Source organism: Amphibalanus amphitrite, unplaced genomic scaffold, assembly GCF_019059575.1.
Source record: "Amphibalanus amphitrite isolate SeventyFive unplaced genomic scaffold, NRLGWU_Aamphi_draft 001156F_arrow, whole genome shotgun sequence".
NCBI classification, from domain to species: domain Eukaryota; kingdom Metazoa; phylum Arthropoda; class Thecostraca; order Balanomorpha; family Balanidae; genus Amphibalanus; species Amphibalanus amphitrite.
Genome location: NW_024882650.1, coordinates 59849 through 86173, shown reverse-complemented (window position 1 = coordinate 86173; position 26325 = coordinate 59849). Strand labels below are relative to the sequence as shown.

Below are 26325 nucleotides of genomic sequence, written 5' to 3'. Positions count from 1 at the left end.
AATATCTTCTGCCCAGGCTTTGCGTACACAATTTGGTAGCCTCTGGAACTATAGATAAACACTAGGGTGACCCGCGTGCTCCGCAACGCGAAAAGGGATATTTTCGATCGGCGGGTGTTCGGTTGTTCTTCTGTCGGTTGGGTTATCTATTCATTTCGGTCGATTGCTTTTTGACGGCTAAACGTTTTGGTTTGTGGAAAAAATATCCACCGCATCGAGGTGCCCGTGTCTGATAAGCATGCTTTCCACTTCAGAATCTGTCAAATGTGCTTTATAATTTAGGCGCGTAGTTTTATGACAAATTAAAGGCGTAGATAATTTTCACTAAAAATCGTTTTGCAGAGGTTTGAAACATTTATATTTTTAAGAATACTGTTGCTTGTCATGCAAACGTGATGATTGGATCTTGGAGAGAATTGAATGCTCTTTCCAATGATAGCATTTTCAATTGTCAAACGTATCAGGTTAAGCAGCAAAATCCGTGTAATTATTTAGTGGCACATTTTGGACAAATACCCTTTAATTCAGCGATTTTTTCCACATTGTTTTTGATCAATTAGCTTTTCACAATTTTTCCATGAGAGACGGTACATTTTTATTGCTAATAGGCGCTGTTTCAACTCATTCCGTCTGACGATCACCTGAAATTAATATAAATTCCAAAATCCGTCCAAAACGTCCATTTTTCATAAGAAAGTGTCCTCCCCGGTGCACGTGGCGCGTGCCAACCCCTGCACCGCACACCATTCGATAGCCCGTTCGATTCTCTACACGATGCTGTTTTCCCCGTACCGGTCGGGTCCACGGTTACCGAGATATTGCACCGGGACCGGACCTGTGTCGGGCAAATTTGGCTGTTTTCGCCCGTTTTTGCCAGCCGATTAATACATGTAAAGTCTATGACGCGAATTTGCACTTTTTGGGCACGCGCCACGCGCTCGCTATCGATCCGATCGAGCTGAGACCCATCAAAGGCACGTTGTCCATCCTTGTTCTATGAGTTGCGCAGCGCGGTAAGTCCAACGGTGTGACCTGTAACCCGCGCTACGTAGCACCATGTCGCGGCCTTCGTAATAGACAGAAACTACGTCACCTCAAATAGTAATATAGATTCGGCAACCATAAAACGCATTGATTCCTAGCCGAGAGTATAGGTCGGCTAGGCCTGAGACTCCTTGACGACATGAATTAATCGCCGCACTCAGTCGTACTAAATGCAATAACCACGCCATTTGGACATCTGCAGCGTCTGTCACATTCGACTTGGCGCTCGACAAACTAGAGTGAAGTTTAATTGCATGCAGTTGACCGCATTTGTGACACCACCATGTCGCAATTAAAGACACGTCAGACACACTGCGGCCATTCTTCTTCGTTTCAAGTTTCATATCACCCAAGTTTTACCATGCTTGTTATTATGTTGAAATTAATCATGCATACTAGATCAAATGTACCCTTATTAGCATGTCATAGCCGCCTTCCGGTATAACAAATGACTCAGTGTTATTTATTTCAATGAAATTTCTACAAACAACAAACACTTTAATCTTGTTATGTGTAAAAGCTTATAGAATTCGGTAAGGTTATATGCTTGCAGTAACAATTAATTTGTATTAGTGATGAATTTATTTTATTCATTGCTACACGTTTGACAAAAGCTTCTGCTTACCTATTTTGCAATCTTCAAAGTTGACCTCCTTGTCCAATTCCTCTTCCTCCCAGAGTTTCTGGTCTTCGTAAGACATGTCGATTACTCTCTCGACCGGCTGGTGAGAACATGGTGAAAAGCAAAACAACAATCAGCATAAGCAACCGATGGTCCGAGCGCAAGTTGTATGCTTGATTGTTTGTTGTACTTGATTGTAAGTTGTACAATGCTCTTACTCGTCAGTAAATGTCTAACGAGGGTAAAATCCGAAGCATACTTTTTTGCGTTATAACTTTTCGTACCTACAACTATTACACGCGACAGATTGGGACTGGAGAAAGAAAACACGATATTATTATGAAAAAATAGTCTTTCTCTGTTTCCGTTGTATGAGCCAAGACTGACTGATTGTGCATCGAGAAGGGACCTCTATCATTAGCTTAGTGCCCCAACGAGAGAAAAATAAAAATATCATAAAATAATTAAAGAAATTATCTGCAAAGGGTTCATGAGATGGATGGAGAAAAAATCGAAGCAAGAAAAACGCATTTAAAGCAGATCTTATAAGATAAAGAATGAACATAAGCCAGGCAGCATATAAGGTTCAGAAAGGCGCTACCAACCAGTCATCTAGGGTAAGCATATGGGATATACAAAAAAATCAGTTGACTTCGGTGATGGTATGTTCAGTACAAAGTGCGATGCAGGGGAGACACGTGCCATGACACCGGGCAGTTCTTAAATAGCTGTAGTGTTTGTGCTACCAGCTCTTTTGTTCCAAGTTCAAGTTCGCAATTTTATGTTTCATTCACAAGTTATGAAATTAAAGACATAACTGATGAACTGCCCTGAAAAAAGGCAATCAATTTAAGGCTTGCTTCAATGCCAGCTTCGAACAATTGAACTAGAGTGCGTTGAAGCGATCCAATCTGCTTTTTTAAGAATGGCTAATAACTTGCAATGCATTGTAAGCAATTTGAAAGCAATTCATAAATTAAATGAAATTTTTGAACTTTGAAAACTAGCATCTAACACTGCCAATTTGCAAAAAGGTTGGAATTATGTAACCGGGAAAGGTCAGCACCTAAGTATACGTCTCGTTGTAAAACAAATTATACAAAAGGAAAAGTGTTGGCTGACAGGAAGTGATATTGCATGCCATAATTGTGGTTGAGTGAGAAAAAGCACCTCATATCGCCGCACTAGGCGCATGGCCCTCTCCAGCTGAAACCCAACGACAATGCGATGTCAGAAAATGTCAAATAAACCGGCTAGCTGGAAATAAAATGACCCTACTACGCAACAAATCACTAACAATTAGCCCCATTTGCCATGATGCTTGACAACTTTTGGTAACTTATACTACAAAATAATATGAGCAGAGGTATTTATTTACTCCGTAAAATCGTGTATCGTGGCTCGGCTCATTATATTTCCTGTGACAGCTGATTCGATGTAAATACAGCATGGCTGATAGCTGTTGGTTGAAGTTATTAAAATTGAACAGATATTTACTAATTTGTGTCATAAAGTAAAATTAAGCTTTTGCATGCTAATGTATTGGGCCACTGAAAAATTTCGCAAATTGTGTAACATATGCTGATAAAAATATAAACAAATATGGAATCAAATAACGCCATCCATTGCCCTCAATGTTTGATAAGCCCTGGCTAGCTGACCACGAACTTCATGGAGCCCGGCAATACACTTCCGAGCTTCTGCGAAATGGGTTTACGAAAGTTCTATATCTCCAGACAATTGCAGGCGTCGCCTGGGGAGTGCACGCCTCATCCGATTTTAAACGCGGTCGTTGTCAGCCCTCCTGTCCGATGCAGCTCACACCACCCATGGGTAAACCAGGTTACTCCCACTGAGCCCACACAGACGAACCCGGCTAGCGCGGGTGACCCAACATCGTCCTGCAGTCGGGAGACTGTTTGTCGTTTGAAGAACCACTTTATCATTCATTATTTGACCACACTCCATGTTTTATAATGATGGATCTACGAGCGCGATCATAACCATTCTACTTGAATTAATGATCGCTTCCTTATTCTAACTTTTAACCTTATTGTTTCGTGAAAGTCATGTGAAAGGTATACAAGTGCGGAAACACAGTAAAATCATTTGACAACAATATTTTGAATTTAAATTTCATTCACGACAAAACTTGTTTGCGTGATAAACAATGGTTTTCATTTATTTACATATTTACCATAACATTTCGTAAATCAACGTCACCTGGGAAACAAATAAACGCTATTTGACAACACAAATAAATACAAAACAAATGTGTTGCCAAAAACTCCCAAACCCGAATACAGCACCATGCTTACCAGGGTGACGCGTTTCTCCGTCGGAGTTAGCCGCGACCGTGGCGGATTTTCCTCGCGCGCGCAGTTTTCGTCCTCGGGACTATCGCCGCTGCTGGCCGCCTTCTTCCCGTCGGCTGAGGGTGCTGATTGCAGAACATGGTCCAGCGCCGTCTGCATCCTGAACGAACAACCACAACCGAGAGTCAGCATAACCAGCCAATGAGGAGCTCCGACGCGTTGCGGTTTAATAATATTTACACTTTTAGTGCGTGTGTTATACCTATTATGTGTATGTGTCAGCCGTCAGGAGCGTTCTGTCAGCATGGAATCAATGTTAGCATTCTGAGCCAAGTGTTTGGAATTAGAGCAGCAAAAGTGTCCCTACCAGCTTTGGAGGGGATCACTCGTCACGTGACTGATTGCAGCCATCCGATTGGACGCCGTGGGTCATCAGCAAGATCCGCCGAATCCTGTCGCAGCGAGCGACCCTGATCCGCAGTTGACGTACGAACTCACGGCTCGTGAAACGAGGCTGCGTCGAAATCCTTCTCACTTTACTAGCAGGCGGGTACATTTATAAAAATGATTTGATGATTTACATAAATTGTTTCATTATGCTTAATGTCATGCATTCAGAGAGTAGGTAGGTATCTAGCAAAAACTGCACTATAGCGCGGGATACGGCATAACGCGGCGCCTAACATAACGACTGTGAGGTGCGTGTTATTCCTTTCCCTTCAATATACAGTATGAAGGACAGCTAGGTAACCGTTTTTCATACATGCGCAGCACCAAAGTACCATATCTCACTTTTGAAACTCAAACCCACCTCCTCTCCAGCACAGCAATTTCCCAAGGTCGCCACAAGCCTCACCACATCACATACAGTCCCATAAAGCAGCCACTCTCGGCCGTCTCACCGGCCATCCGTTCTTGTTTATCCGCTTACCTGCTGTCTCCCGTGCCGCCGGTGACGGTGGCGTAGGGCGTTGGCACGTGGCCGGCCTCGCGGCTGCTCGGGGACAGTCGAAACGAGTTGGTCTTCTTCAGGATGGGCTTGAGCGGCCGACGGCCGGCCGCCGCGTCGGACGGCGTCGGACTCGACGATCTGACGACACCTGCCTCCTGGGGGCGGGCGAAATTTCCCTGAGCCGACAGGCAATGAATAGTTACCGCTCAGGTACGGAGAACGTTCTTGGGCAAGGGCAATGGTTGGCAGGGGATGGAAGACTGAGTGGGGTTGTGCGGTGCTACTTCTAAAAACAGTGAACGGGCCAGCTGATGCATAAAGTGAGGCTGTTTATCTTTATAGACCATAAATACATGAGTTATTGAAAACAATTAATCGACATTCGACACCGTGTAAGTACTTATTTTGACACGTTTATATTGTTCAATTGCGTTGCTACATAACAAAATAAAATGATGCCGTCTTTGAACGCAGAGGCGACAGCAACACCTACCCTAATTTACGCCACAAAACTAATAATATATTACCTTAAAAATTCATACTTTTACTGTCGTATTTCATCGAATACCTACTATTTCGCTGAGATTAGCTACCTGCCAATGCAATGATCCAAGGAGGATGCTAGGAAACTTATTCAATTGAAAGAGTTTCACCATCTACATATATTCGATCGATTACGTTCAGTCCAACCTCGCCGCGCATATTTCCCGGAGGGTCGTTCAACGCCTCGGGGCCACATTTCATCATTGGTCCGTGAGTATTCCCTCATATCGCGGCGCACGAGCGTGATCCATTTGCCATATGATTAGTGGGCCAGCCGAGAAGGCGAACGCATGACTGGTCGCCTCTGTGATGGCTCTATATCGGATTAGCGCCGTTTGGTCGGCACGGAACACTGACAATAGCCCATTACGGCCGTACCGGAGACCCAGTCGCCGCCTAAATGGCCCATCTTCCCCGGGCGCCGGGGTGGCCGGGCAGGGCCGGCGCGGGGCGCAGCGCCCGGTCGCCGGCCCGGCCGGGCCATTTCCTCAGCACCGGGTCGCCGCGACCATTTTCGGGACGGGGATGCGCGATATCCCGCCGGGTAACGGTCGGGTTTAGCGGTCGGAAATAAAACTTATCACCGACGACGACCCGGAGAACGAATCGATCATCACGAAACCGCCGCTGGTGGGTGTCGCATCTCACGACAGTCGCAGATCCACTGATAAAAACATGCCAGAGACGACCGTGTCAAGTCCTCGAAACTCAGACACCATTCCAAGAACTTGGAGACGTTTCACACCGATTCGTCACGAACTGTTGGAAACAAACTTATCGTTGCAAAAGTTTTTATGGCAGCGAAATCGTTTCGACTGTTGCTCCACGATCATTGAGTGCAGCATAGAATTGGCCGTGAGTGTGACCCTACATCCATTCTTGCAGCTCCTCGGTGTGCCTGGTCCTGCAGCCTAATGTACTTACATCAAAACAACCCACTGCAGCCCATAGGAGAATAACAAAGAATAATGAAGTTGTGTTCCACAAACGACTTCAGGTGACGCTACCTTACCGAGTCTGGTAAAGGCATTCGGTTATTTGATCTGTGCAACATTTAAAGGAGAGAGATCGGGCTATCCAAGGAAAATAAACCATTTAAACCTAGTTACCTGAGTGCGCTCTGAGACCAACCCTTTCAATTCCGTCTCAGCTGGCTCTTTTTTAGGCCATACCAGGGCTTTTAGTACCTGCTGTCGACGCTTGTCCTCCATCACGCCGGCTTTTTGTAGACGATACCGGTGGCAGACAGGCGGGCCACTCCGATAATGGATCATCTCGCGGGCCGACCGTGGTGCGCGGGCGGAAGCCGGTGGCGGAGGGCGGCCGAGGTGCAGACGGGTCGCGCCCTGGGGCGGAGATCGCCACTGTCCAGGACAGGGTAGGGGCGAACGGAGGACGGATGGGGAGACCATCACTGCCTGCCGCCTAAGAGACGGTGATGGATCACACGTGAACAGAGATGAAGCGAATCCTCGTCTGGCAGAATGGCTCTTCTGCGAGTCGAGGTTGATTTCAAAGTGTTCAAAGTTGTTCCCAAGTGATCTCCCAGCTAGTCGGAGGTATAGATAGCTCTAATGGCCAGGCAATTATTGAACTACAACAAAGAGCAACTTAGCGCGAGTTGAATGTCTGATCAATGTGTGGCGCAATCGGTCGGGGCTCATTCAGGTAGTCGAGGTTTCGCTTGGAAACTGTCGGAGAATCAGACTGCCGCTCGGAAAGATGTGTTGTGTGTTGTGCTGTCAGTTATCCCCGTGTCGTCGTGTCAGCATACAGTGTTGTGATGTCAGTCGGCTGTGCTCATTGCTCAGTCAGCCTGTCAGTCGGTACACCAACTGAAGAGCTGCCGTTCAGACGAGACCGCGCCGTCGCTCGGCTAGCCCCGCTGTATACCTCGGGCTGTATCATGTTGTCACCCGTCCCTCAGCGACGACCGGTCAGAGCGGGGAGATTTCCGTCTGTGACCATTAGCGGCCACCCGATACCCCGGATATGTGCTACACCAGTCCGCGATCGGCGCATCCCGTCCCCGCTCCAATCAGGACCACATCTGACGGGCGAGCACTCGCTCCCACTGACAGGCGTCGCCCTCACTCCTGCACGGGAGTGTCACAGAGTGACATGGTGCCCTAATGCGCCGCAAACGCCAGCACGCCACGGCGCTGAAAAGGCACCGCCCGAGCCCAGTAAATGGATGGTTCACGTGACTCCTCAGAAATCCGAGCTGAGCGAAGGAAGGACTAAAATATTTAGTTTCATGTTACGTAATTAACCCTTGCCCGCACATGGGGGGGGGGGGGGTGGTTGCCACCCCCCAAGTAGTCTTTCTGCTCTGCACTCAATATTTTTAGAGCTAGAAGGCTGATTTTTCGTATAGCTGCTCCTCTATCCTTTCTTGATGTCCACTGAAAATTTCAAGTTGCTGTGATTTTTGGTTTCGGAGATATGAACTTGTTTTTCAGGTCATGTCATGACCCAAATGGCCAATTCTCAACATCTTGCGCTTGCCATGGGCCTTGTGAGCTTTTGACACCCTGATTTCGGCCTTTTTTGCCAGTCTTACCTCCCACCTATCATGGAACATGTTGCTCGACGATGTACAGGGGTCAAGGTCAGTGTCAAGGTCAACCTAGGTCATCTAAGATAATTGCGTTTTAGGCAAGCTGAATTTGCTTTTTGTGAAGTTTTTTGACTGCATTTTTGGTAAAAGCTTCTCAGATCATGATTTCATGTAATATGGACCCAAAAACAATCGGTGCACACATCAGCATACACACAGACACACACAGACATACAAACACATATAATTGACCTTGACCTAACTTGACCTGAAATGACCTCAGCATCAAAATTCTGGTCGGGTAGTGTGACAAAGAGGTTCTAGCTGGCTTGGCACCAGAAAACAGCATCGTCATCGGTATTTGATAAGCAGCGCACTTGATATCCAACGGTGACCCAAAACAGCAATACTTTTGTTTGACCTGACCTGGAAGGTCAATGACTGACCTGAGAAAGTAAAACTGGGTATCATTGGATTCGTCTCTTCCCAAAGAATCTTTTTGGTCTTTACTGCTAAGCTCTATCTCCAACAGGAACGAAATGGCGCGGGGGGGGGGTGGCAACCACCCCCCCCCCCATGTGCGTTCTAGGATGGGAAAATGGCATGTGCGGGCGAGGGTTAACAAATAACAAGGCTCCCCTCGAATACGTGACAGCTTATCAATGGCTCCGGCTTGGAAAGATAAAGACAAAGTAGTGGTTCAGTTGTCTTCAATGGCGGGTCAGGGACAGAATGGCATGGATGTCCATGCCCACAACGATTGCCGATACCAAAGAACAATGCCACATGCAGCTGCTGCATATATCGCGTAAAATTTGATAAAACACAGTCTTTTAAATAGATACATAGCTCTTGAATAAGATACTTATTTGAATGCTCGTTTTTTCGTGATTTTTTATGGAAATGTCATATCGTGGCACTCCTCATAAAACAACTTACCGGGATATGCAGCTAGACTAAATGCAAATACCACCATATCTTAGCTAGAACATGCAAATCTTACTTCACCGCACTCTTCATCAGACAAATTACAAGTGGAAGACAACAGCTGCAATTAAAACGATTCGCAAACACGTCAGACAAATTACGCCGACAAAACATTATATGAAGATTTCTTCGAACATATCTGTAATGGGTGTATTTAGCTACATAACAAATGGATCACTGTCAATTCTAAGCAGCAAGCAGAAAAAGCAGAAGCGGCTCTTTTGGCTTTTCAAACTCGCTCAAAAGCTGGAAAGATGTTGACAAGCTTACAGTTTGCCTAATATTACCTACGAGTTAAGAACGGTATTCAGCTGTCGCTAGCACACAAGCTCAGAAAGAAACTAACCGTAAATAAAGACAAAATCAAACCCGGATGCACCTTCATTATCTATTAACCCGCGAGTTGCTGGGGGGGGGGGGGGCGTTAAACGCACCCACCTTTTTCGCCGGGCCATAGCATAAAAACGGCGCGCCACAGGCGCGCCAAATTTTACGTACTAGAGGTGGCAAAAGATGAAAATTTTGGGAACCAGACTCGAACCAGACCCGGCTGGACATTTCTGGAACCAGTCGGACCCGGTCTTAGTTGGAATCGGAACCAGTTGGACCCGTTCCCCAACAGTCAATGGATACAAACTACTTGTAGGTATCATTAGTTGCATCGTGTAAAACAGCCTATTTCCAATTGGAAATACTCATGAGCTACTGTGCGCAAAGAAGCATTCACTTAATTCACTTCATATTTTGCAATAATGTGTAGTGTGCAAGATGTATAGTTTATGGAAGGACCCGGTTGGACCCATCAGAAAATTTCCAGGAACCGGTCTGGACCCATATGGGTCCAGACTGGTTCTTTGGACCGGGTCCTCGGGTCCACATTTTGCCACCTCTATTACGTACCTGTACAGAATTGATTGATTGAAGTGAATTGTGACAAAGTTTAAAAAAATCGGTCGGAAATTTTTTGAGATATGGAGGTTTTAGTGACGTCATGATTTCTGAGTTTTCGACCAAAAACGGCATATGTTCAAAAAATCATATAAAGTCACACGGACATACAGACATGCCGTAAACGCCATTAGACTGCCAATACCATGAACAATCAAATGGCTATCTTCGATTGTTGATTATTGTTCCGCATTTTCCAAAATCTTGAACTGAATTTTGGCAATTTCTCGTAACTACTTCACGACCATGATACATGCATTTCTTAACCCGCGCGGGGCTGGGGGGGGGGGTAAATTTTACCCCCCCTCGCGAATTTTTGCGATATCTCAAAAACGGCGGCGCGCAGCGCCGCCAAACTTTCAGTACCTTTTCTTACATCAATTTGACACGTTCCCTGAAAATTTGAGCGAAATCCGTCGGAAAATTTTTGAGAAATTGACGTTTTAGTGACGTCATGTTCGTCATTTTCGCCTCAAAAACGGCAAAAGTTCAAACGCCGCTAACATCTTCATTTTTAAAGGAATCAAGACGTAACAAAAAAGGTTATACGTAATTTTACTTTGTCTATCAAATGGCTATCTCGGTTTTTTGAAAACTTTGGATTTTGGCCTAAATTTTTTCAAAAAACTAACTTTTTTGGGAAAATCATTATAAAATCCAAAATTTTGAGTCTATCGAAAAAACCGGAATATATGTCAGAGAAGTGGTCTATGTGCACCTACATACCAAATTTTAGAAGAATCGGTTCAAAAATGTGGGAGTTATTCAAAATTTTATGACGTCACGACACACATTTTTTTTGAAAAATGACTTTTTTGGAAGTTCTAGACCTCGTACGGAAACAAAAATAGCACCATTCGATTCGCCGTGAAAAACTGCATCAGATAGACACCTTTTTAGGCCCTAACAACCAACTTCAAAATTTGACCTCACTTGACCTGACCTTGACCTGACCTCGACCTGAAATTCATCCAGAGGTGGTCCATATCACTTATTGAGTGTGCCTATTGAATTCTATGAGTAAAATGACCCATAAAACATGTGTCGCACATGCCCTTTTCTATATTTTGTTTTTTGGTGACCTGACCTGACCTGACCTTGACCTTGACCTCTGAATGATATTGTATGTAACGAATATTGTCTTGGTAGCCTAAGAACACGTTTTGGGCGATGAGTCTCAGTCCATGACTCCATTCTTCGGCAACTACGATGCAAGGCCGATACTGTAGAAACTTGCAATTTGTACCCTTGACCTGACCTTGACCTTGACCTCAAACTTTAAATTAAGTACATGTTTTTAGTAGTTCGTGATGAGAGCTTTCGATTGGCGTTTGAATTTTCCAAATCGGACCGTTAGTTCGGGAGATAACAGGGGGGGTAAAATTTACCCCCCCCCCCCAGCCCCGCGCGTTCGGCTGGAGACCCCAGCCCCGCGCGGGTTAAATTGAACTTTTTTAGCCAAACACTTAGGTACACATACATATGGTCAAATGAATGTCACCATCGTGTTCTACGCCCCAAATTACTCATAAAACATGTGTCACAGGCTGCGAATATCAGTTTTGATTTTCGGGGATATGTGCCTGCCCGGTTGACCTGACCTTGACCCTGACCTATGCTTGACTGACCCCTACATAAAGCTGACACTCTTGTAGGCCTTATATGATGGATTGTGCACCGTTTTGACAGAGTTTATGACGAGAGGCGCCCATTGCGAAGTCCTGAAGCCCATGCTACTGAAAGCCCGATTTCAGGTGTTTGACCTGACCTTGACCTGACCTGTGACCTCAACATTCAACTTTAAAGTACTCATCTGAAGAGTCTCGTCGCGTTCTTTCGTTTGCCGCCTCGTGCGTTTCGCTGCGCCTATTGGTTCTCGAGTTATCGGCTGGGGGCGTTTAACGCCCCCCCCCCCCCTTCAGCAAACGGTGGGTGGCGAAATACCCCAGCAACTGCCGGGCTAACACGCGCACTGCGGGGGGTTGTTTTCAACCCCCCCCCCCTTTGGTTTTTTCGCTGTAACTCAAAAACCAGTGAAGCTACGGCTTTGAAACTTTGTATAACTGTTCATCAAACAATTGTACATCACCTCTGAAAAAAATAGTGTTAGGTCATGCAAGGTCAGGTCACCAGGTCACGATAAGTGACCTCAGCTCATAAAAAGTTTGACGCTGTGCTACATCCACACCATTTGACTGAATGCTATGAAACTTTCAGAAACATATTAGGAGACCATAAGGAACATTTTGTATATTTCGAAATTTTTATTTCTGTTACCTTAGGTCAGGTCACTTTTTGGGACCCGGCATGCAATTTCGGGCATAACTCGAGAAGTATGGGACATAGAAACGTCATTCTTTCACCATCTCGCTTATTTTATCAAGACGCGTCGATCAAAATGCAACTTGACCTAGTTTGGTCAAGGTTTGACCTAACATGACCTCGATCTCAGGTCACCTGAGGTCACCAACGGTTTTTTTCAATAACTTTTAATTGAATAGAGATAGAGACTCTGTTCGACGTTTCTCGTGTTTGTCTCGTCAATGCGGATCGAATGATATGCAGCACCTATTTCGGTCAGGTCATGACCTTGACCTGAGGTCAACTTTTGAACTTGACCTTTCAAGGTCATATTATATACCATTCGATGCGCCTTGACGAGCTAAGAACGATGGTGTGTGAATTACTTATCTATCTCTTTGAGAAGAAAAGTTATTGCAGAAAAAGCATTTCCGGAAAATTTGCAATATTGATCTGACATTACATGACCTCTATAGGTTGAACCGTTGACCTTAAGTCAAATCTGAGGACAGCTTAGCGAAAGAGCGTTTCAACAGCTATCGAATGCTTTTTTCGCAACTTTCTAGCTCATCTAGTTCCCGAGATAAAGCGGGAAATATGGAGGGATGTCGAGATCGCTAAAAATCGCAACATTTTTGAGTTTGGTGACCTCTGCTGACCTCGTTTTTGACCTGACCCAAAAATGATCTTAGTATTTCTTGTAGATCTCATCTCAACCTATCCAACGCCGTTTACCGCTTGTCGCTACGTTGCGCCGTTTTCGACATCTTAGGGGGGGGGGGTGTTTTCAACCCCCCTGCAGTTCGTGTTCGGCTCAGACCCGCTGCAGTGCGTGTGTTAAATGATTGCGAGTGTATGCAAGTATACATCATAAATTAAAATACATTCATTATTATGAGGCTTCGGTTTTCTTTTATCATTATACTTATCATCATCATGAGCCTCAAACAAGCGCTTTCTCATATTGTTCAACATGAGTTTCGTTCGTTTAGCCAGTCACCCAGCGACTAACACCGTGACGCACACAGCACCACTCGTCAATGGCGCGCCTGCGGTGCATATCTGCGGGGTATCTGGCCGTGCAATTAGGTGCTGTCGGTCGGCACCCCTGCAGGGCCCCGATTGGGGAGGACACACAGTACCGCGCCGGTCCCACGGGCGGCAGGGCGGCGACGGACCGGAAAATACAGGTCCGCACCGGTAACGAGCCACCAGCACCTGCTGGATGGGAAAACAATTTGTGTGGAGATAGAATGCATCCTGGTGGGCGCCGGTGGGATGCCACCATCGCGGACCGGCGACAACAGCAAACTTGCTGGAATTGTGAGCAGGTGACGGCTTGTCACTGGGTATCTACTGTATTAGTTTGCGATTGCGCGGGATCCTGCAGAGCGAGATATTCAGGAAGGCTGAAGATAAAAAACATGGTGTTATTAGAAAACTTTTGGGGCTATGTTTATATGTGACCTTGTGCATTTCTTATCCCTAATTTTGCATTTGCAAGAGCAGTGAACGGTAGAAAGAGCGTGCTTTTACGCTTTTTACCTTCACATTTTAGTGCATGGGCTTTGAATAGTTAAGTTGAGGTAGAAACTAGAAGAAAACTGTTTCAGCTATCCGTCCATTTCGTAACCATCTGATCAACATAATCATTAATCACCTCTGCAGAAGTTTAGAGCGCATCCTCGTTTTCTTTTCATACAATTTCTCGTTTTCACAATCAACGATCGTTGATCTTACGTCCCTCTACCACCACCTCCCGAAGCATGTCATAGCTGTCGCTCTAATTTATACCCCGCAATGTCCCAGCAGCTTGCACCGACCAACGTCACACCTCACTCCACCTCCCTCTCACATCCTTCCACCCGTCTCCCCCCGCTCACCTGGTCTGACTCCTTCTCCTCTGCCTCAGCACCGGACAGCCGCAGCGACGGTAGCTTCACGGGCGTCACGGCGAACCTGGACGTCCTCCTGACCGGCACCGGCTCCTCCTCCGTCTCGCGCTCGTCATCTGAAGGACAGGCGAGCCGCGCTCCGGATACCTCCACCACGGAGGGCTCCTCCTCGGCGGGCGGCTCGGGGCAGGCGGCCACGTCGGCCGCCTCGGCAGCCTCGTGTTCGCGGCGCAGCTCCTCGCGGCGTTCGAGGGTGGCCAGTGCCACCAGGTCCTTCCAGTTGCGGTTGGGCCGGCTCAGACGCACCCTGAAGGGCGAGGAGGGGTGGTATGTGGGAGCGGCGTGGGTTTGTCGTTTCACACAGCGCTGGTTCAGTAGATAGGGAGCAGGTGCGGATAGGGAGCAGGTGCGACGGCGGACCATGTGGATCAGCCGTGACCGTTAAACCGACAGCTGACAATGTACTACGGGGACGAACGGAAACGTATTACAGCGGATTGCAGGACTGCGGATTGGAAACGGACTGGTAGCCACCGCTACAAAACTATCTATAGCCACATGTTTTGTTGTAGCACGAGAAAACATGAATCTACTTTATGGAAGTCAGGGGAGGCAATGAATCTTCTCTTCTTTATATTATCATAATGATTGTTAAAACATAAGACGCAGTCTATCTAGGAACAATGTAAGACTTAGGTCATCAGTTACCTCTAAACGGCTCAAGCTAAGCAAAAACGGTTCTTTGCACTCTTTTGAGTGTCCACTTACTCATTCATCCATCGTCTACACTTATCTAGGTTCGTTGTTTCTGAGATGGCGACCCCATCTGATGCACGCTGGGCGAATATCATACCATACGATAACACGTTCCGCAGCATCCGGTCTACTTCTAAACTGGAGTGACCCTAGAAGCCGCTGAGCAACTTCTGATTTCGCTATGCATCTCACGAAACCGATACCACCGCCCATCAATGCCGGGCCGGGTCAGACAGGCCTCACTTCTGCAATGACACATATCGGTGCCGCGCTGCAATTGGTGCCCAGATGCAGCACTCTGCAGTCATCTGCCCCCTCTGCAGCGGTGCCAGATGTCGGCCGATTCGGTAAATCGCTCCAACTTGCCCGGCCCGTGCAAGACAAATGGTGCTAGCCAGGATTTGGCCCGCTGCGAATATTGGTCACTGGCGACAGCCGGCTCGGCCCGGACGGCGTCACTGCCGGCCATATGAAGGCGGCAGGCGGCGCATTTTCCACCTCCCAGGTGCCCATGGCGAGCCTTTCGACACCGGTTTATAGTCGGCCAGAGAGAGATTGGTGGCACACCGGGGGCCGAATGGCTCCCAGCGATAGATGCGTGGGTGTGCATCGGTGCGGCTCAAACGGACAGCGAGACGGTGCAATCGGTGGTGCGCGACGGGTAACGCTCGGATGTATTTTGTTTAGAACTTATTTAATTTTACATGTACATAGTGTGTGATATCACTATATTTATCATTTACATATTGTCTAGCGATCAACATCATATAATTATTGCGCATCTCCTTGGAAATTGTAAGAACAACGGCTTCATTGTATAAGGCTCGACTTAGAAATGGCAAGCTACGTCGTGAGCTCGAAGTGTAAATCAGTGTCGGAGATCCATATAGACAGGTCATCCATTTCTCCTCCACGCAAAAACATGAATCGTGTATCAACACACGTTTCAACACAACCAATCATTTGATTATCTCTTGTGCAGCCCTCTCCTGTCTCTACGCAAGCATCATACAGCAGATGACAACTTGCATTCTTATTTCTTTTTTCTGATCCTTTTCCAAACCCAATCGACTCAATAAAGGGTGTCCTCTCCCTTGCCCCTTCACCCAGCTGACTCACTTTTTTTGCGGCCCTCTCCCTCGCTGACTGACTTTTGTGCTGCCCTCTCCCCCAGTTCACTCACTTCTGTGCTGCTCTCTGCCAGCGAGTGACCACCTCCATCCTGCGGTCCCGGCCCAGATGTTTCTCCAGCAACAGAACGAGGTGTTTCCGTTTGATGCTGCCCAGGAGAATCATCGACTCTGTCACAAAGTGGGAAGAAAGGGACGGTTAGACGCGGTGGGCACGATCTACATGTCTAGTTTCTTCTGACATCAAGAGCGTAATGCACTTTCTACGAGTACAAACGTCTGTTTACACTTACGTCCTTGCAGGAAGACTCGGAATGTACGCGAAAAAAAATGTTCCGTTTCAAATTGAGCGATTGCTTTTTTTTTGTTTTGTTGGGTTAGGCCCTTTCGGTCCAATGAGACCATTTCAGAGCCGGGAGGATGATAGGATATAGGGGGAGACATTGGTCTGGGCAGGCACCCTAGTGAGTCGCCGGGGCTGAGCCCGTCCAGAGGACAGGCCACCCAGCCCCAAGGCACTCACTGCACCCGGCTACGGGGTGCGTTCCCTCGGGAGCAGCGGTGCCGCTCCAAGGGAGCAGCCCGCATGAGATAAAGTTGCCTGTCCAGCCCGGAGGGGGGTTGCGGCGTGGAGGAGAAGGATTTCAGTATCCTGAGGATAGAAGCACGGAACGGTGAGGGAGCGATTGCCGCGGAGGACAATACTTATCGCGTCCTTCGGCGGTCCTTGGTAAAACTATTGACGGGGTGATTGCATTTCTGCCATTTACAAATATTTGTTGAACTCCATTATTTCGCCGAGCTATGACTGGCTAGCGCTGGAGAAATAATCCTTAAAATTTGTGAGGCGAAATGATAGGCTTCAGGAAAGTCAGATAATGACAACATTGGCGTTCATATGGTCGATAATTACAGTTGATTACGGAACTGGCCTCAACTAGAGAATGGTTATTTGATGCGGGTAATGGCGGATGAAATATCTTAGCGAGCCCGTAGTATCTTTTGATGGGGCTCTTAACGGAGCTAATATGTAGTAAGATCAAGAGGGGCTGCGAGGCACGGTATGACATAGCTAGGCTGGCCAAAAACTTATGAACTAATTATTGACCTACGGAAACGTTATAATAAGCAGGACAGAATGTGTAGTCGCGTGACCAACGTTCTTGAAATGGATCTATAAGGAATGAACCTCCAAAGTAGGTGCTATCAGCTATGTGCATTTCACAACGTACAAACAGCGCTTTAGCATATGAATATAGTTCCTATTATCGGACGTTCGGGCACAATATGACTGCGATATCTCGCTAGTATTGGCTAAAATATGTGTCAATGCTAACGTCAATACTGTGTCAATAGCTGATGCTTTAGTTGTTTTGTCAAAGCAATGTCTCTCAGATGGAAGCGGTCGCTGAAATTCAAAGGCACCACAGGAAGCCGTTTCCATTTTCTTCGTTCCGCAGTTCGAGGATACGGATGTCCGAAGCTCTGTCATGCATTGCGCAATTTCACGCGTCATGTTTCCTTTGCCGTCGTTTTGTAATGGCCACTGCAAAAAATACGCCGGACCGTTCCATTTCATAATTTTGAGAGCGCCGCGACATCTGAGCTCTATTCAAGAGCAGTGAACCCAGAAATCTTGGAGACAGCAATTGTTCCCTTGGATGGAGAAGAAAATGGACAAGAATTAATGTGGCGCTATGGAAGTGTCGAAACCTACTGAGTTTTTCAAATATGTTGCGTCAGCTGCACTTAAAATACACATTTTGTTTAGGATACAGGAAGATGTGTTTAAAGCAACGCTGGAATATGTAAATGGAAGCCCTGTAGAAAAGATAGCAAATGTTGCCGCAGCAAAGCTGCATCAGAAAAGGGGATAGTTTTGATGGGACGACTTCTTGGGTTACGAATTCATTCAATGACTTTAAACTCTTTACGACGTTTTAACAGGTCCCGATTTTCCCGACTTTTGAGTCATTGACCTGACCTGGAAGGTCAACCGATGACCCAGGACCTTAGATTGGGTATCATTGGCTTCCTCTCGTCATGGGCAACACGCTCGTTTTTTTCCTCGAAGCTCTAGCTCGATCAGGGGCCAAACACGAGGGGGGTCGTACCAACCAAGATCCCTTTACTACTCAGGTTGGTTCACTAGGGAAATAAAGGCGCCGTGGTGACGTCATCAGAGGAAATCCTTCCCGTTCAATTGAAGGAGTCATTTGAATTGCTGATTTTGGCTCGATATAGTCCTATTTTTTAGTTTCAGCCCCATTTATCGTAATGAGGCGAACTCATTGTTACATTGGTACAACTTTTGATGACACATAATCATTGGTTTTTGCTCCAGCTCGCTCGAAAGATGATGAAATTTGCATGCATACCTATCGGTCAAGGGAGATTCTATCGCCGTGGTGACGTCACAGTAAAGGGATTCTGGAGCTCGTGAACGGGGGCTGGTACCAACTCCCTCCCACCCCCTTGTGCCGTCGAAGGACGCAAAATGGCCTGTGCCGGCGAGGGTGATCTCAAAAACCTGCCTCAAGTGTTCATTATTTTACGTTTGGCTTCATTTTATAGACAGAGGGTACTGTGTTTCAGCTAATTCATTACGGAGCGAGCGAAGCGAGCGGAGTCTCATACTGAATTAACCCTCGCACGACCAGGCCATTTCTCATAACACGAACGACCAGGGGGGGGGGGGTTGTTACGACCCCCCCCTGGCGTTTCGAAACGGAAGGTCGTAGAGCTTAGCGGAAAAAAACAACGGATTGCTCTCAACGAGATCTCGCGATTGGTGGTATATTTTTTGGTCCTAGGTCAACATTTGACCTACTTTTGACCGGTCAAAGGTCAAATTTTCGGAAAAATAGACTTTTTTCAACTTTCGGCGGCGATTGCGGCAAAACGGTGGGAGATATCGACTTGAAACCTTCACTATCGTGTTCCTTGATCAATTCTCTATCGTTTGGTATGTATTTCGTTTCCCTAGCTCTAAAAATGGCGCGTTGGGAGCGCCGGAAGTCGGCAAGGTCACAGTCGGCGGCAGAAATTCGAAAAATCAAAATTTAAATTTTTGAAATCTGATTGTATTTTTGGATTTGGGAGGTCCATTTGCTCCCTATAGAAGCTAATATTGCTGCATATTCCCATTGAGGTGACAAGAATTAGCAAAATAGTGGTTCGGGCGCTTTTCAAAAATAGTACCGGACGCTGTTCCTCTTGTGACGTCATAGCTCCGTGACCTGACCTGACCCGGTCAAATTTCTTATACCATATGATAGCCAATACTTGCCCCAACATGCATGGGAAGTTTCATCACGATCCATCAACCGATGTCCGTACCACCGGCAGGAAACCTCGGGCGTTGGCACTCAGTTTGTGAAAATCCGGCCGGAGGCTGTACCTCTTATGACGTCATAACTCCATGACCTGACATGACCCATCAAATTTTTTTCGGCAAAAGATGCGCAAAGGTTGCCCCAGAGGGTATTGAAAATTTCAGCCCGCTACGACAAGCCGTTTAGCGTGCACTTCGAAAAACCTTTTTTTTTCTTTTTTTTCCCATATGTTTATTACATATATGTATCCGAGAACACGGGTTACGAAATTGTCACACCGGTGTCCCCCAAACACGAACATACAGACATACACCATGTGAGACACAGCCTTCCACGCTTAGTCCCCTGTACAGCTGGCAAGACGGGAGATAAGTAGCGGCATTCAGCACGGCAAACAACCCCCTCAACCCCACATGAGCATCAACATAACGTTGCGGTGTGCACCCGCCACATTTCATCTGCATTTTGATTGGGCGGCGGCCGAGCTATAAAAGTATAGCTCGTCACCACCACGCGACGTGGTGTGGCCCGCCTGCCATCAGCCACCGTGGGCCATCAGCTACCGCCCGCGCCGCCCGGCGAAGGGGTATCGCGGGCGGCGCCCCCTATCCACCGGCCGGGCGTGCGAGCCGTCGACTTGTAGGGCCGGCGCCCCGCACGCGGGAGGCCGGTCCCGGGTTGGCCCGGATGGGTCATGGGAGCGGTGGCTGATTTTTTGTTTGTACCTAGAACAGGAATCCCACTACATACACTCCTCCCCCTTCCAATCCTGAGCCCACGTCTGTCCATTGCACAATCAAGTACTACTCGTACACAAGGCTTCCCACAGTAACCCAAAAGTTTCATCGAACCTTTTTCTTCCCCCTCTGCGTGCTACGATGCATTTCTCAACTGATATATACTTTGCAAGATACAAAGAAAACCGCTGTACGCTTTGCTCTTCACCAGACCATCGACATTGCCATATAAACTGTTTTCCTAATAGTACACACACGCGTAAGGGGGCTGCCGTCCATTTTCCTTTACCAGTTACGTTACCTAAAAGGATATCTTCTGGTGTGAAATTTTTCGGTAAAACAAGCGTATGTTTCAGTCTCATCCAAAATTTCTTTGCGTCCTTACAACCCCAAAAAACATGATATATATATCCTCGTTGGGCTCAAAGCAACGATCACACATGCTAGACTCTTTTATTTTCATCCAATTAAGTACTCTATTGGTAGGCAATATTCGATGCAGGATACGCAGTTGCAACCATTTCAGTTTAAAATCTTGTGTACTTTTATATAGTATCTTAAAGACTGATGGCCAAGAGCTTTGCACTCCTTGCAGTTCCTGCTCCCATTTGGTTTGTGCTTTGCGAGGACAAGACAGCTTATTTGATTTCATAAGTGCGGAATATGCCCACTTTGCAACCTTTATAGTTTCCTGTAAAGTAACATATATCTCCGGCCTTACTTCTCTCACCCTCGGTCTTTTCTCACGCAGTATTTGTTTCCATTCCTTTGGGATTGCTTTTAAGATTCTATGCCACAAAAGGAAGTTCCCAATGCCATATTTTCCTGTCAGTTGATCGGGTGGCATCAGCCTGCCTGCATTTCTATCGTAAATGTCGTTAATACGTAGCACACCACTATTTTGAAGCTCTTTTTCGGTATTCCAACCATGTCGTCCAAATTCAAATATCTATTGTGCCACAAAGACTCATACAATACTAATCCGTCTGTTTTGTCCTCTTCTTCAACCATTGTTTGCCAAGCTAGATAAATCTCCCTCCAGAATTTGTCCGGGAACTTGCATTCGACCTCCCTTTTGGATAGCTTACATTCAAATATTGAAAGATTTCCTCCTATTAGGAGTTTGTTTTGTACTACAAATTTCCACTTAGCGTGATTGTTTTCATCCAAAAAATTTTTGATCCACATTATTTTCAGGCTGTCCGCTTGCGCTGATGGATCAGGAACCTGCAGCCCTCCCTCACCATAATGGTTTTTCATCGTGGTCCTTTTGATTCTATCTATTTTCCCGTTCCATATGAAGTTGAACATTAGACACTCCAGTTCTTTCAGCATCCTCTTACTACAGGGTGTCCCAGAATTACCCGGACATTTATTTTCTGGCTAAAAGTACGACTGCGCTCGCTTCTAATGACATACAAGCATCATACTTTTATAAGATATCCCTTAGCTATCGAGATTGGGGACTGTGTGCTTTTGGTGGCCGGTAACGACTCGAATCAATTATTATCCAGAGTCAAGTAAGAGTAGTCCTTTTCCGTTTTCATCTTAAGCCACTAATAGGCAACCATGGTGAATCAACTCCCGTTCTCAACTTTGTAAACGGACTTTCGGCATGGTTTTTGCTGGAGAGCTTCAGCAGCTCATCTGCAGGCAGTTGGGATTGAGCAAAGCGCAATTATATCAGCTAACGAAGCCAGAGAGAGCAAGAGATAAACCTGATTGACAAGCTTGGGCTAGGCCAAAAAGCGCCATGCACCAGTTGTCAAACAAGTGGTTGCTTGTCATAGACAAGAAACGTCACCGATCTAGCTAAAACACTAGCCAAACAATAGATCAGGATTATCTACAAAACATCAGTCTACTTTGCACCACTATCTTCGACAAAATTTTGGAATTTGGGGTCCTTCGCCAGAAAAATATGCGAAAACTACGGGAAAAGCAGCGCAAATCACTACAATTCATCCCAAAAACATAACATATACAACAAAACAGTATATTGTAGAGTTCTGCACGGCTGCAATTTTCCACAGCCTAGCCGCCCCGCAGCCATGGCTCCACAGCCACAGCCGCCCACAGCCGTGGCAAACTGTGGGCAGCCAGCCGTCAGCCGGCCGTGGATACTTTCAATGAAATGCAGTTGAAACATATAGCCAAAAGCACATTGCAATGGGCTATAGATTCTCAAGCTCATGAAGCATCAAAGGTTTAGTGGTTGTGTATCTGGCTTTAGGCCGAAGGCCTGAAGCCTGATGCGCATCGCATGCTTACACAAGCCCTTGCAAGAGGTTAAGAAAGATGGGTAGGTAGGTACCTACCTCAACAGAAAACATAAACAACGAACCAGAATAGAAGCACTAGCAGTGTAGACATGTCTAATGCCAAATCCTGAAGCATGGTTGTGGGACAGAACAACAGACCCTGATGCTTTTCATTATCAATGTAAGGTATGGAAAATGAAACTGAAGTTGATGGACTGTCAAACAGTGATTGTCTAGTCAAAACTCTTGCTTCTTTCTTACCTTGCATATTATTTGGGGTGTGATATGCCAGGCTTGAAGCACCCTTCTGAGCAAGTCTCCAACTAATTTGATATGCAAGGCATCAACACACTAGTGAACATCCAAGAAAGAAAAACATTCATCTATTTTGATTTTTCCAAATAATGATCTTCGCTCAAATCCTCAAGGACGTGCGAGCCACAATTGCCTCTTTCAATCAAAAATTTTACTTGAGTTTTTAATGACGTCAATAGCAAAGAAGTGGCAATGAATTGTTTTGTGTCACTATAAACAGCCATAAAAATTATAAATAATAAATAATAATGCTATACAACTAGAAACTTGCTCTCAAACAAAGATTGATGGTCAAATTTTAACATTTTTAGAAGAAGACGTCATTTTATTAGTAAAGTCAACAGCTCGCGTAAGAAATATTGTGTTCAGGGTTTTCACCGTCATGTGAATTACGTGTTCAGGGTTTTCACCATCATGTGAATTAACCGTGAGTAGGGTTCATGCTCACTTATAATCTAATTCCATTGGCTTCGTTGATCAGCATTTTCTGTTAGCGGTCACTCACACACCAGTTTGAACATAAAGCGCCAGTTTTATATTATGTAATTGGACTTGCCGAAAATCCAGAAATACGTCTAAGAGTTATTTTAGATAATATTTTATGAAGCCTTTACCTGCCTTTACCTAGGCGTGATTTCTTTTTCTATTACCTGAAAGAATTATTGAACGCTCGTCTTCAATAGCTGTAAGGTGCTCTCCTAATGACCAGGTGAGATTGATTTGAGAGGGATGTGACAATGCAACATGTTGCATTTTCTGAAACTACCAAGCTCTTGATGATGAAGGAACAATTGGTACATATAATTAGTATTCTGTACCAGAGTGCAAACTCCCCTACAGCAAATGGTAAAACCATTACAGGTTTTCAAAGGCTTCACCACTTTCAATGTTGCTGGGCATCCTTTGCATGATTTTTACAGGCTAGACTGCTTATCAGAATGTAAGATTAAGGATTTAAAATTTTATATTTGAGTACTTAAGATTGAGCTTGAAATCTCACAGCCGTGGCCACAGCCGTAGCCGTGTTCTTGGAGATATTTACAGCCGCCCCGGCCCACAGCCGTGGGGCTGCAGCCAGCCGCGGCTGCAGCCGGCCGGTGCAGACCTCTAGTATATTGAGGCACACTTTGTGGTCTAACGAAGGTATTATGTCATTTGAACCGCCCGAAAAAGGCTTGTGTGAACGTCAGATGGCTACAACGCCCCAACAGCAGAGACGGCCAGGCACCCGTCGAAAATCAAATTGTGAGACATTTTGAGCCACCGTGCACTCATTGGGCTTGATATGATGGCCCAAAGACAACCGTTGGCACAGGGTACTACTGCGGTAATATTCTACCAGTGCGAAAACTGGATGCCGTGAACCAAATGGCCATGAACGGGTTTGTTTTGGAAACCAAATCTGTTGGAAGCCAAAGGCTGCGCAATGTTCAGACATGGAGCTTCTCCACTCCAGATATAAAAAAACGCAGCAAAAGTGGCGTAGGCAGAAATTTTTGTTTTGGGGGATAATACCTTATGGCCTGGGAACACTTTGATGTCAGTTTATCTTATATGATCGTATTATCCTCCAGCAAGAGGTCAAAGAAAACAGGCCTACACCCAGTTTCGGGAGACCCGTAAAACAACTGAGACCAGCAATGGCTGGCATTTTCCATCATTGTCGGCTGATCTTGTAACAAGCGTATCTATTGCATGTGCTATTTCACAGCCACCCTAGTTGACTATATTAGGACGGTAAAAAGAAAAAAGCGCAATCATGTTTGCCTCATTTTATACGCTAATTAACAGTGTCCGGGTAATTATGGGACACCCTGTAGGTTTTTCTAACACCGACATATGATAAACGAGTTGGGACAGCGCCATTGATTTAATTAAGTGAATTCTACCAAAAGGCGTTAATCCACGTTTTATCCATGGGTTTAATAAATTTTTTAATTTAGCTATTTTGCTTGCATAATTTTCCTCTGCCATGTTCCTCATCATCGGGCCTATTTCAACTCCTAAATGTAGTTCACCTGTTTTGTCCAATTTAGCCCATATTCTTTACATAGAATATCCTGTCTTATTTTATTTCTTCCTATCCACATGATATTCGTTTTACTTTTGTTCAGTTTTAGTCCTGACACCGTTTCAAACTCCTCACAGGTTTTCAGTGCTGCAAGTAAACTTCCTTCCGTTCCGTCTAGAATTAATGCTGTGTCATCCGCGTAAGCGGACATCTTAACTTCAAAGCCGTTTATGTGTATGCCAGCAATACTATTTCTGGCACGAACAGTTTCGCCGAAAGGTTCGATGCATAGTAAAAACAGAAGACAACTCAAGGGACACCCCTGCCGCAATCCCCTTCTGATACTGTAAGGCCGAGACAGGTGTCCGTTCAAAGTTATTCGCGCCGTAACAGGATCTTGATCCGAGTCTCTGTACAACATGGATATCCAATGTTTAAATTTCGGTCCAAAGTTGAACTTATCAGTTACTTCAATCAAGTAATTCCAATTCACACTATCGTATGCCTGCTGTAAATCACAAAACATTATGAGACCTGGAATGTTTTGCTCGCTGGATTCGTTCATCAGATCTATTAACCCTATTAGTGGCAGGCTCCTGGCTACCCCCTATTAGTGGCAGGGGGGGGCTGTTTACGACCCCCCCTTGATATCTCGAGATCTAACGGGCCGATTTTCAAAATTCAAACGGTATTCGATTTCGCTCAACGTGATCTACATTTCTAAAAAATAAAATTAAAAAATGTCAATATGGGGGGTGGGGGGGGGGGGTAAAAACGGGCAAATTGCAGATACATTTTAGACTGTTTATCACGGCCAGGTTTCTGAACCAATCTTAACGCAACTTTTGCCGATCGATAGAGAATGAACCAGGAATTCACATGGATCCTAAAAATATGCATTTTCAAAAATCATAGGCGGATACAGATCATTGAGATTGGGGGTACACAAAAAGTATAGTAAATAAGGTTTTTGTTGGTACTGTTTCTAAAAAGGGTGGTAATGGTCTTGTTATGTTATAATTTTCTTATGAGAGAACGACTAAAATTGTATTGGTAATGCATAGGCGGTGTCAGGGCACCTATGTTGGGAGGTAAAACATAACCCCCCTTTTTGACGCCTGGATCCGCCTATTATAGCAAAAACGTGTCAAAAGAGGATGCACAATAACTGTATATGTTATCACATGATACCTTTTATTCACTGTTCGTAAAACTGGTGCAGCATCGTGATCTTCGCCCAAATGACTCGCTTCACGAATAGGACCCCCCAATTCCCAGTGCTCTGGAGCCGCCCCTGGTAAAGTTATGAACTTGAAATTTTGAGGGAATGTGCCCAATTTAGTTTTAGGAAAAGTCAGAAAATTTCAGCATCGTAGCTTCAGCGGTTTCGGAGATATTCCCGAAAAACCTGAGGGGTGGATAAAAACAACCCCCCCCCCCTGCCACTAATAGGGTTAAGAGTCTTACGTTTTCCCCGATATATCTTCCTTTTAAAAATCCTGTTTGATCTTCATTGATGTGATCATTAATCATTTTGCCGAGTCTTATAGCTAATGTCTTCGTAATAAGCTTGTACAAGACATTCAAGAGACTAATAGGCCTCAGGTTCCTCA

At 45.6% G+C, this 26325-nt stretch overlaps 1 protein-coding gene across 1 annotated transcript in view; it reads right to left on the bottom strand.

Moving 5' to 3' along the window:
* The window catches only part of LOC122370659 (chloride channel protein 2-like), an 88599-nt gene that overhangs the window by 11149 nt on the left and 51125 nt on the right, over window positions 1–26325 (bottom strand). Inside the window, exons 14-18 of the mRNA XM_043346449.1 lie at window positions 16107–16224; window positions 14156–14474; window positions 4913–5088; window positions 3985–4141; window positions 1670–1766 (exon numbers count right to left, since the gene is read on the bottom strand). Of these exons, the coding sequence (XP_043202384.1) occupies window positions 1670–1766; window positions 3985–4141; window positions 4913–5088; window positions 14156–14474; window positions 16107–16224 (867 nt within the window). The remainder of the gene's footprint in view (window positions 1–1669; window positions 1767–3984; window positions 4142–4912; window positions 5089–14155; window positions 14475–16106; window positions 16225–26325) is intronic.